Below are 12,124 nucleotides of genomic sequence, written 5' to 3' on the forward strand. Positions count from 1 at the left end.
CCGAGTGTCTTATTTGACTCTCTCCGCTGACCCTTCCCTGACACTCACAAGCTATTTCAGCCATTTTCATCTCACCTCACGTGACACAAGTGGACACAGAATCTTCATCATTTTTGTATTTCTTGTGATCATCATACCATTATAAATGTCTTTCTAATGGCATAAAATAGCTTACAAAAATTAAGTACAGACCACCTAAGTTCCATCCCTGGAACCCACGTAACATTTTGTGGAGAGAACTGACCCCATAAAGAACTGACCTCTGCACATGTAGGGTGGCATGTGTACCTCCCCTACCACACACACAAATAAGAAACAAAAACAGATTGAGGTATTTTGATTTCGAATATTCAAAGAATTTATATTTGAAATCTGAGAAGGTATTGCCTGTGTAAATTTAAGTATTTATTTAAAAAAAAAACACGCTAGAACTATGTTGTAGATTCTTCCCAGCTTAAAACTTAGAACTTTATGATTGTGTAGAATCAGAATGCTATGGATCCAGAACCAAATTCCCTTGGACTATCTTTAGTTCCCTTACTAATCATCCATTGATAAGCCCTGTCTCTGAACTGACATCCTTCCAGAAATCACAGGACACCTTCTAATGTGTTCACTTAATCTACCGACCCCAAACTAAACACCATGGGATTTACTCCGCCCTCTTGGTGTGTATTATTACTTCTATGTTGGAACATGGTTTGGGGTAATCTGAAATCATGTTCTTGAGCCATGGACACTCGCCTTGCTCAGAATAAACTCATATTCCCTGTGAAGTGAGAAGTGTGTGGTTTTGTGTTGATATATGTTATCTATTTTAAAATATTTATAAATTTACTTAGCTATTTTAGTTAGAAATTGTTCATTAGGTGTTTGCCAAGAGACTTGACAATCTGGGTTCAATCCTTGGGATCCACATATTTGACTTCACACACACGTGGACACACACTCACATATCTGGACAAACACACACACTCACACGCATGGACACATGCACACTCACACACATATGTGGACACATGCATACACACGTGGACACACACGCATGCATCACTACACCCAGATGTAAATAGTTTTTTAAATTATTGAGGCAGCAGGGCATGGTGACACATGCCTTTTTTTAATCACAGCACTTGGGGAGGCAGAATAGGCAGATCTCTTGTGAGTTTGAGGTCAGCCTGGTCTACATAGAGAGTTCCTGGCCAATCATAGCTACAAAGCCCAACCCAGCCTCAAAAGTAGGAAGGAAGGAAGGAAGGAAGGAAGGAAGGAAGGAAGGAAGGAAGGAAGGAAGGAAGAAAGGAAGGAAGGAAAAGGGAGGGAGGGAGGAGAGAGACAGAAAGAAAGAAAGAAAGAAAGAAAGAAAGAAAGAAAGAAAGAAAGGAAGGAAGGAAGGAAGAAAGAAGGAAAGAAAGAAAGAAAGAAAGAAAGAAAGAAAGAAAGAAAGAGAGAAAGAAAGAAAGAAAGAAAAGGTCAAAGTAGCTAGTTCAGAGGCTTTGAAATAAGAAGCATATGAAATACAAATTGCTGGTAAGCTACTACTAATAGCGGGTAGTTATATGAAAAAGACATGGCCGCGTGAAGACCAGTGCTCAGTTACATGACTGAATGTTAAATGTAATAACATTGAAGTTTTCTTAAGCTTCTTTAGGGAAAATGCTTGTCTGCCTTGTTAGTGAGACTTTTAAGCTCACATGCCTGCTAGCTTTTAATCTGCACCTTATCTTATTGCTCCAACAATTTTCATTATTTATTTTACCCTTGTGGTTCACAACCTCTCCACAAAAAGAATAGTTTCCAAGTCCAGAGATAGAACTTCTCAGGGCATATGAGTTTGAAACTATTTTTACTTTCTTCCTAAAAACCAAACAAACATTTATTCCATGTATTTAGCTATTTAGTATATGTTTGTGTGTCCCACAGAAGGCCATGAACATGTTACGAAAGCAAAAGGTTGCTATTAAGCCCTCTGCAGGGTTAACAGAACAGGGCAGAGAGCCGCGGGTTACTCCTGAGCTCCTGCTTCAGGCTAATAACTACTCTTTGAACACAGTCTAGTTTTTAATTTTCTGCCTTTTATAATGTTATACCACCACTGGGGGACAAGATGAAATGAGTTTGAGAGTCAAAAAGTTCATAGACTTTAAAATACAATTTTCAAATAAAAAAATCAAGCAAATTTTTAAAAATAGCTTTATCATCCTGTCCCTCTAAAATGGAAAGCATTTGCAATGATTTTTGCATTTTAAATATTGCAATGGATACTCCGGGCAATTAGAAATAGCGTGCAAATGTGAAAGAGCCTCCTGTTTGGCATGGCGGTACCTCTGCTCCCTGAAAGGGTGCTTGAGAATAAACAGCGTGGAGGCTACTTTTTGGAAAAGAAAGGAGAGTCAAAGGCTGCAAACCTGTAGAGAATTCAGAGCTCAACTGGCAAGCATCAGATGGAGCTAAAAGATCAAAGGACCGGCAGCACTTCCCAGACTGCAGACAAACGCCAGCGCGCCCCCTGCTGCATCTTTCTCAAGCGTCAGACCAGCAACTTGTTGTCACATAGGTAACATAGAACTCATTGCACAGGCTATAAGGATGGGCACCGAAAAGGATACACCACCATCTCAAAACACTAAAATTCAGATAAACGACTTGTCCAGGGCCAGTCAGTGAAGGGGTTAAGGTAGAATAACACACACCAGGTACCTGGAAATGTGCAAGGGCCGACTACATTAATAAGGATGCCATAAAGTTGGTTGTTTTGTTTTTCTTTATTACACACAACCATATTGTTTTTATTACACACAAACATATATAAACATATATATGTACATATGTACATATATACACACACAGACAACCTAACATAGACAGACAGACAGACAGACAGACAGACAGACAGACAGACACACACACACACACACACACATACACACACACACACAGAGGAACTCCTGCCCACCTACCTAACACAACACCACTGCGCATGCCCGCCCTCGGCCTGTCGCCCTGGATGACGTCACCAATCGGCGTTCAGCCTCAGCGCCATGCTGCGCTTTGGAGGCGCCGGGCTAGCGCGGGGCCTGCGGGCCGTACGGTCCGCATGGCTGCCCGGTCCGCGCGGACTCCCGCTGGCCCTGGTGCGCACCGCAGGGGCTTCGGGAGCGCGGGAACGGCGAGCCCCTGCCCCCGGGACGCAGCGCGGGCGAACTCTCAGCCTGTCGGCCGCGGCCGTGGTGAACTCGGCGCCCCGCCCGCTGCAGCCCTACCTGCGACTCATGCGCCTGGACAAGCCCATCGGTGAGTGGGGCGGGCTGGGCTGCGCGATCGTCTGCCTGGCGAGCATGTCCGCGGCTGCGCGCCCCGGTCCTGCAATCGAGAGCCCGGGAACCGCGGCTCCGCTGCCGGCGTGACGCACCCATGGGACCAGTCACCTCGGGACTCGGTCAGGACCTTAGACAGGGACACGCAGGTTTCACCCCACCCCACCCCCCGGCTCTGAGCCCCGAAACCCGGAGGCGGGCATTGATAAACACATATTCCCAGAGACCATTCAGATGTGGTCCGGTGCTCCTTTGCTTTCTCGAAGGTTTTGATTGGTGATTTGCAGTTATGAAGCATTTCTGCATTCATTAGTTTTCGATTCTGCCTCCAATTATGTAAAGCCCAAGAGGCATGTAAGTAAGACTATTGAAATTAAGAAGGACCCAGTAGTGTTGGTACTGAGCTTTTTTCTGTCATCACCAGTTATAAAGATTTAAAGCACCTAAACACAGCCGGGAATCATGCTTCCGGATTGTCGTCAACTTAAACTCACACAATCCTCTCTCTGTGACCGTCTTCTTTTTCTCTTTATGTCCTTTTCATCAAAGTGCTCAAACACACACTATTGACACCTGTGACACAATATAAGCCCCGTCTGCACGGACCACTTCTGTCTAGTTCGTAAAATACTGCCCAAAGTAGTAGATGAATTCACCTGGTCTTAGTGACAGAAAGAGCTAGGGAAACTACCAGCTTTGAAAGAATTTGTCTCTGGTTGGAAACGACGGTTGATGACCTAGGAAAGTATGGAAACAAGTATCAGAGGTCTAGGTCATGCACAGGAAAAACGAACTTACTGTGGGTCTCCAATGCTCAAAAAACTGAAGAAATAGTACTCCAAAGGGAATGCTATATTACAGAGGAGTAGAGAGATCTTGGAGAAATATTTTCAAAATCCAAGGATAGCCAAATATGGTGGCTCACATCTATAGTCCAGCGTTCAAGAGGCCGAGGCGGAAGGACTGATTCAAGTTTCAGGCCAGTCTAGGCTATATATTCCGAAATAAATAACCAAAGAAACACACTTAGTGCTGGAACATTAAGAATAGGAGCTGGACCTGCAACCCTGGGAAAATGAGGAAATAGTGGGAGACAAGGGTGCACAGAGGAAGGTGGGCAACAGAGGAAGAGGGAACAACTGAATTCTAGCTAGTTTAGATGTTGATATGTACAGTTTCCGTGTATGGAAGTACATCCAAATGCCAGACTTGTTTGTTCTGCCTTTACCTACCCAGGACCCCCAACATGGCCCCATTTGGGTCTGGTTTGTTTTCAGACAGGGTCCCATTCTGTCTTTGGCCGACCTTGAACAGGGTCCTGCCTCCATTTCCCAAATGCTAGGACTGCAGGCACTCGCCTCCATACCTGGCTGAACCTGTTTTATTTTGTGTGAGACAAGGGCTTGCTTTGTACTGCAGGTTGGCCACAAACTCCAGAGTTTGCCTAAAAGTCCAGGTGACAAAGGGGGTGGAGTGGCAGCAGCCAGGTGTCACTGTTGATATTCTAGATGTGAATGTTCCCTGTGTGGGATTTAAGCACCGAATCACAGCAAGGAGACATTGTAGAGTATAGAAGCCTATTAAATGAAAGCCAGACCTGCCATCATTAGAGTGTTATGTAATTCAGGGTTTACACAAGCACTTCCTAATTCTGTTCGTAGATTCTGGGTGACAAAGCTGCCAGAGAAACTTGCAGGCACGTAGGACAGATGGACAACTGCCGTTGTTTGTGTTTTCACAGTTAAACGTCATTAATCTAGTGGCTGCTCATCCTGCCATGTAACAGGACTCTACAAAGTAGTTAGGAGCCAACCTCATGGATTTGCCCCTTGAGCTCCGTCCAGTGGGTGAACTGTGGTTAAAGTACTTCATGTCTCTGCACCTTCATTTCTTTCTCTATAAAAGGAAAGTGCTAATGTTGACTTTATAAAGTTAGCCTTAAAGTCCATCTTCACATGGTAAATACTTTGACTAGTGCCTGCCTACACATAAGGGCTCCAAAGGTGTTAGTCACTATCACTTCAAAAGGAAGATTAGAGAAACTTATCTTTGTAGTTATTTGTGTTGAGTACCTTAAGATACTGGCCTGCATGTTTTGATTCTAAATAAGACGATTACAGGGTAAAATTCATTCAGTGAATGGTTCGGGGCCCCTACCATGTATCAGGAGCAGAAATTGGCAGTAGAAATCACGGTTTAATATATGCCTGTTTTGTAAGACAGTGATACAGTTATTGTTTTACTGTATTAATATTGTATCTGATTACTTTCATAGAGCAGTGTCAATCATTGGTTTTAGAAGGCAGTAATGAAGCTTTCTTGTTTCTCAGAGTGGCACTCAAAGAGCCTTCTATATACTAGTTAAGTGATATACCACTGGGCTACATCACTGGTCAGTCGACTGATGTCATTTCAGGAAGTTTCGGCAGGTGGCGCTCTTTCCACCAGGTTGGCAGTGTGTTTTCCACTGCAGTTAGGTTGTCTTAAGGGAAATATCATTAGAGAATCATAAGCTCAATCTACACAGGCATTTTGCTCTGCCATCCCATTCAGAATCTGACCATTTCATTTCTTCTCCCAGAGACTCTTTCCAGTTTATAATAAACATGTCTGTCTACAACCTGTTTGGCTTTTCTCACTATCTCTGCACCTTTCTTCACAGAATAACTGTAAGGAATGACAGTGTCACAGGGAAGACAGAGAAGAGTGCCCTTGGCAATCAGTGGGGACAGAAGTAAGGTTTTTGTGGGGTTGGGACTTAGGTATGAGAAGGAATTTTTGACTTAAGGTTCTGCCAGACTGCTGGTGTAGAATTGTGTCTTAAGACTGTGGCTTTGGAAAACTCATGCCTCCACTTCTCCGTATCTTCATTTGTTACCTTTCTCTTTCTTTCTCAGCTAAAGTTAGTGTGACGGAAAGAACTCTTGCCTTACTGTCTACTGTGACAACCTGCAGTGTTTCCTGGAACTATTGTGTACTAGGAATTTATGAACACATAGTCCATGCTTTGAGCAGTATCTTCCTATAACAGGGGCTCAAAAAATAATAATATTACTTCAAGAGTTAGAGAAAACTATGCCTGCAGTCATGTATGCTATATATGTTAATATAGGCTGATTAATCCTTTCCAGCTGTAGACTCATGATATAGTTCTGTGGTAGAGTGCCTGTAGCTCACGTAAGCCCCAAGTCTTGTTTTCAGAGCTGTCCTCTGTAATACTTCATCTCATTGAAGCTCAGTGAGGTAGATGTTCATTTTCCCTGTTTGCAGATGAAATTGAGACTTCTGCCTTCAGCCTCTTTAGTGTCTAGTATTTGCCCCCTCCCAAGTGCTGGTCCGCTGGCTCCCATCAGTGAGTGAGCACATACATTTTGTAATACGGACTTGTCGCCAAGGAAAGCCTTGCTGCACTGTGCACTAGGTATCATGTAGCCTAGGACTGTTAGTGGAGACTTCAGTTCTAGCTGCACCAAGCAAATGCTGATGAAGTAGTTTTCCTCTTGTCCAGTGTGGGCTTTGCTCCTGCTCTTTAAAAAGAACAGCTGTTCTGTGTCTCACTTTGTGCTCCTCCATTTGTGAGGTGGGGTTACTAATGATACTTCCGCTAGGGCATGGTGAGCATTGTTTATACATATAAAATGTTTACAGTGCTGCCCAATGCTTCCTGGGCATCCAGTAAATGTTACGTGTTGTTCAAGGTTTAGATAAGGTTTCTAAGTGTGTGTCTGCCCACAGCAGCCTGGGCTCAGGCACTGAGCTGGACACCTCTTAAGGATTTTACCCTCGGGCCCTTGCTTTTCTGCTTTACAAGCTACTTACACATTATAGACACTTCAATTTGACCATTTTGTGTAAGAATTGATCTTTATTCCTTGTCTTCTACCTCCTTCCAATGCCCAAGATTAAATCCAGAGCCCTGAGTCATGTTAGGCAAATACTGTCACAGAGCTACACGTCCCCAGCTCTTGGTGATTTTAAAAAAGGAATTATTTATCTTATGTATAAGAGTACACCGTAGCTGTCTTTAGACACACCAGAAGAGGGCATCAGATCCCATTATAGATAGTTGTGAGCCACCATGTGGTTGCTGGGAATTGAACTCAGGACCTCTGGAAGTGCAGTCAGAGCTCTTAACCACTGATCCATCTCTCCAGCTTCTTTTGTCCACTTTCTCTGTGTAGTCCTGGCTGTCCTGGAACTCACTCTGTAGACCAGGCTAGCCTTGAACTCTTGAACTCAGAAATCCGCCTGCCTCTGCCTCCCAAGTGCTGGGATTAAAGGCGTGCACCACCACCACCTGGCCTTTTGTCCATTTCTTAATTGTACTACTTCTTTCTCCGTCTCTAGGCACTTTTTGTGTGCTAGGATAAATTCTTTTTGTTTTTCGGGTTTTTGTTGTCATTGTTCAAGATTTTGTTTATTGTATTTATATGAGTACACTGTAGATGTCTTCAGACACACCAGAAGATGACATCAGATGGTTGTGAGCTACCATGTGGTTGCTGGGAATTGAAATCAGGACCTCTGGAAGAGCAGACAGCACTCTTAACTGCTGAGCCATCTCTCCAGTCCCTAGGGTAAATTCTTATTTGCTATATGGTTATAGATTTGTTTTCCCTTGATTTGATGGGTCTTGTTGTTGTTGATTGGCTTTATTTTGCATCTGTGACAGTGCCTCACTGTGTATCTCTGATTAGCCTAGGACCTGGTCGCAGACCTGGCCTTCACCCTGAGCCTCCTGCCTTTGCCTCTTAGGTGCTGAGAGTATAGATGACCAACACCATACCTGCCTTATTCCCCCAGTTTTGTCAGGTTTTGCTAGGGAAGTTGCTATTTTGTTTTGTTTTAGACAGGTCTTTAGCCTATGCAGACCAGACCAGACCAGCCTTTGAGCTCCTGAGAAAGTCTCACTATGTAGCCCTTGCTGACCTGTAACTTGATATGAGGCCAAGCAATCTGCCTGACGCCTGAGTGAGGTTAAAGAAATTCTGGTAGTTAAAGGCATATGCCACTACAGGAGTCCCCAGTGCTGTGGTTCCAGCAGTGGCCTGTCACTGTGCCTATGCACTTTGAGATGTAGTGATTGTACTGAGTGTTAGGAATTTGGGGTGGGAGTGGGGGTGGGATATTAAAAAAGAATGGCAAGTTCCCACACTGTGCCCAGCGCTGGCGGGCCACATGGCCCCAGCAGGGTGTTCTCATCTCAGCAGACTCTCTAGCCTGGGGTCCCCTGACTTCTCCACACAACTCGCTAAATTCCCTTGGCGGGATCTACATGAACCTGGGAGAGACTAGCAGTTGCATCTTGCCCTTAAGCTATCCCTGATCCAAAAGCCGCTAACTCTCTCCTGCTTCCTGTCTCCTTCCATCCAACCCGGAAGTCCCTCCTACTCGCCCAGTGATTGGCTCCTTTATTCATTAGGGGATTGGTTCACAAGAAGTCACCTGAGTACAGGGCTCACTCCTTGTCCACAGCCCCTCCCAGGAGAGTGGAATTAGCATTAAAATACAAACAGCACCAGACTCATCCACAACTGGGGATGGCTGGGGGTGGGGGGGTTGGTTGGTTTTGTCAACTTGACACAGCTATAGTCTTCTGAGAAGAGGCAGCCTCAATTAAGAAAATGTCTTCAATTATACCTAAGGCATTTACTTAATTAATGATGTGTAGGGGCCTAGCCCACTGGGGACAGTGCCACCCTGGTCAGATGGTCCTGGGTGGGAGAGAAAACAGGCTAAGTGAGGCGGTAAGCATCCGCTCCTACCTCCAGGCTCCTTTTCTGATGGACTGATGGGGATGTACACATCAAATCAACCCTTCTTCCTCACGCCATGGGGTCTGTCGCAGCAGCAGAAGGCAAGACAGTGACTAAGCAGATGGAGCAGTTACCTGACTTACATTTGTTCCTTTTTTATGTGTGGTTTTGGTTTTGTTTAGGAACCTGGCTGCTGTATTTGCCATGCACTTGGAGCATTGGGCTGGCTGCTGACCCAGGTTGTTTTCCAGACTGGTACATGTTATCACTTTTTGGCACTGGAGCTATTCTGATGCGTGGAGCAGGCTGTACTATTAATGACATGTGGGACCGTGACTTCGATAAAAAGGTAGTTTCACCCTGGGAAGGAACAGAGAGGCCTCCCTCATTTTTGCAGAACACCATGATGACATCACACAAATACCACTGAAATCCACCGGGAAAGGTGGCCAATTGAGTAGCCACTGTTGGGAAGCACAGTTCACTTCCCTTCCAGCAGAAGAGTGGCCAAAGGGCAGGGTGTGTGCTGGAGTTTTAACAAGAAATTTAAAATGTGGGAGACCAGGGTGAGGAAGTTAAAGGTAGGAACCGACCCTGAACCCTTTCGTGTCTAAGAGACTCGCCGTCCTTCCTTCCAGGCTGCTCTGCACATCAGATCTTAGTTTTAATGAGCATCTGCAGTGGCTCCACCCCAGCCTCCATCCTCGGTTTACTCTCCAGCTCCAGTACCCAGGCAGCTGTGGCCCAAAACTAAGTGGGAACTCAGAGCTTCAGTGCATACGCTTTAAAATGTGTACCATCCGAGTGTTACCACAGAGTTCTTCTAAGGTAGTCTCTGACGGGTCCTGTTTAATCCTCAGTTCTATAGTTAGTCTCTTACTGTGCCACAAAATATAAGCATTGAACAATATAAGTATTGAACAGTTCTCTCCCTCCCCCTTTCTCTTTCTCTCTCTCTCTCTCTCTCTCTCTCTCTCTCTCTCTCTCTCTCTCTCTCTCGTGTGTGTGTGTCTGTGTCTGTCTGTCTGTCTGTCTGGAAGCAGGATGGAGTGGAAGGTGGCAGAAGCCATGTGATTAAGCACCTCCATGCTATGCAGACATTGGGGCTGTTTGATTGGCCAGCAAATCCAAACCTGATTTGCATGTTCCCATTTCCTGGGTCATTTTTCATCCTGCATACCTTATGAATGGGGCTTCAGATTCATGTTTAAAGTAGTTCATGTCCCTTTTTTAAACGCTCAATATAAGGCTTATAGAAAATGAAAAGGGGAGCTATAAATTAGCACATTTGTGAGTAACAGCATACTTATTTATAGAAATGGACATTGGAGGTTAATTACTCAAAAAAAGATTTTGTTCTCAGTTACCTTCAAAACTAATCTTAAACTTGAGCTTGGAAAGTAGGGAATATGAAGAAGAAATGAAACTGTCTGAGGTGCTTTATCCTGACTTAGAGACCATGTGAAAGCCCCGCACTTTACCTGTGTTAGCACTGCTCAGATGTCCACCGCTAAGGTGGACTAGACATGCTCGTCTTTATTCTTCCTCCGAGTACAGCCAGAACTCCAAATGTCACATAGAAAAAAACACAAGAGACTAGAAGAGAAGATGGCAGAACCTCAGCCCAATGCACGGGAATGGCTTTTCTGTGAGGTAGGAACTGTGCCTCACATATCTCAGTCGTGGAACTGATGTGGCCCAACCTGGGGACACTAATGGACACAGCCCACAGCCAAGCACTGACAAATGCCTATTCCTCCAGGAGCCAGCAGAGGCCACGGAGCAAGAGCGAGCTAACTCCATCTGGAAATGATTAGACAGCATCCACAGCTTCTTCCCCTTGCCAAAGAGTTGTCAAAAACCCAACTAAAACATGGTTAGAATGAGATTAGAAGGGCCGGCAACATGGTTCAGTGATTGAGAGCACTGGCTGTTCATCCAGACAACCTGGGTTCAATTCTCAGTGCCCACATGAAATTTCACAACCATCTGTAACTCCAGTTCTAGAGGATGTGACACCCTCTTGAGGGTTCTGTAAGCACCAGGCACAGCGTTGATGGCAAGCAAAACAGCCATACAAGTAAAATAAAAATGAAAGAGATAGACTCTTAGACACCTAAGAAATTTGAATTTCAAGTAGAAGTACTAAAAACTGCCTGAAGAAATACAGCTGAATGTCTAAAATTTGGCAAAAGGCATAAGTATATTGTGTAAGTGTACATTTTCATGAAGTTGAATGCCTAAAATATGGTAATCAAACCCACAGTAAGATGCATCTCTGTAAGCCTGGACTGACGGGCGTCAGAAACTCTTAAATGCTTGAAATGTCTGAAACTTGTCTTAAATGGAAGACAAGTGCCGAAGTACAATTCATAGAAAGAAATGCAGCTCATTGGATTCCACAAGAATCAATTTATACGTCAGAGGCCCTGGATTAAAGGTATGCACTGGTAAATATTTGGAAACCACATACCTACCAAGATACCAGTATTAAGAAACTCTGAGAACCGAAGACTGTATAAAATCTGATTAGTATGTAAGTAGAGCTGTGGTAACGGGGAAGATGCCGAGATTGTAAGTAACACATCAAAATGTTTTGTTTTTCACAACATCATTAGCTTTGGTTTATTGCAGACTTGACCCACAAAAACATTATACACACACTGGGTGACTGCACTGAGAAGCAGTCCCGGGCTCACTAGCCGCCGTAGAGCTGCTTGTGTGTTACTGGTGGGGAGCGTTCAGGGATGTGCCAGACTACAGATGGGAGCCTGGCTTGTTGACTTACTATATAGGTGCACACCTGTAGTCCAGGCTATGGGTTGCACTCCTGAGCATTCATCCATAGAAATAAAAACTGCTCACGTGACAATTTCCGTATGAATGTTTGCAGTGGCTTTGCTTGTAATAGCTCCAGCCTGGAACAACCAGCTGTCCTTTAGTGTCTGAGTAAACAATGCATGGTACATTTATACTATGGAAAACTTCGACAGCAACAAGCAAGCGATCCATGCAACAAGTGTGGCGAATTTCCAGAGGATTATATCAAGA

General features: G+C 44.5%; 1 protein-coding gene across 1 annotated transcript in view; it reads left to right on the forward strand.

The window, feature by feature from the left end:
- The first annotated feature begins 3,031 nt into the window (after window positions 1-3,031).
- Coq2 (coenzyme Q2, polyprenyltransferase) overlaps window positions 3,032-12,124 on the forward strand; it is a 19,534-nt gene continuing 10,441 nt past the window's right edge. Inside the window, exons 1-2 of the mRNA XM_028773681.1 lie at window positions 3,032-3,294; window positions 9,256-9,422. Coding sequence (XP_028629514.1) covers window positions 3,042-3,294; window positions 9,256-9,422 — 420 coding nt within the window. The 5' untranslated portion in view covers window positions 3,032-3,041. The remainder of the gene's footprint in view (window positions 3,295-9,255; window positions 9,423-12,124) is intronic.

The sequence above is a fragment of the Grammomys surdaster genome, unplaced genomic scaffold, assembly GCF_004785775.1.
Source record: "Grammomys surdaster isolate TR1022 unplaced genomic scaffold, NIH_TR_1.0 233, whole genome shotgun sequence".
NCBI classification, from domain to species: Eukaryota; Metazoa; Chordata; class Mammalia; order Rodentia; family Muridae; genus Grammomys; species Grammomys surdaster.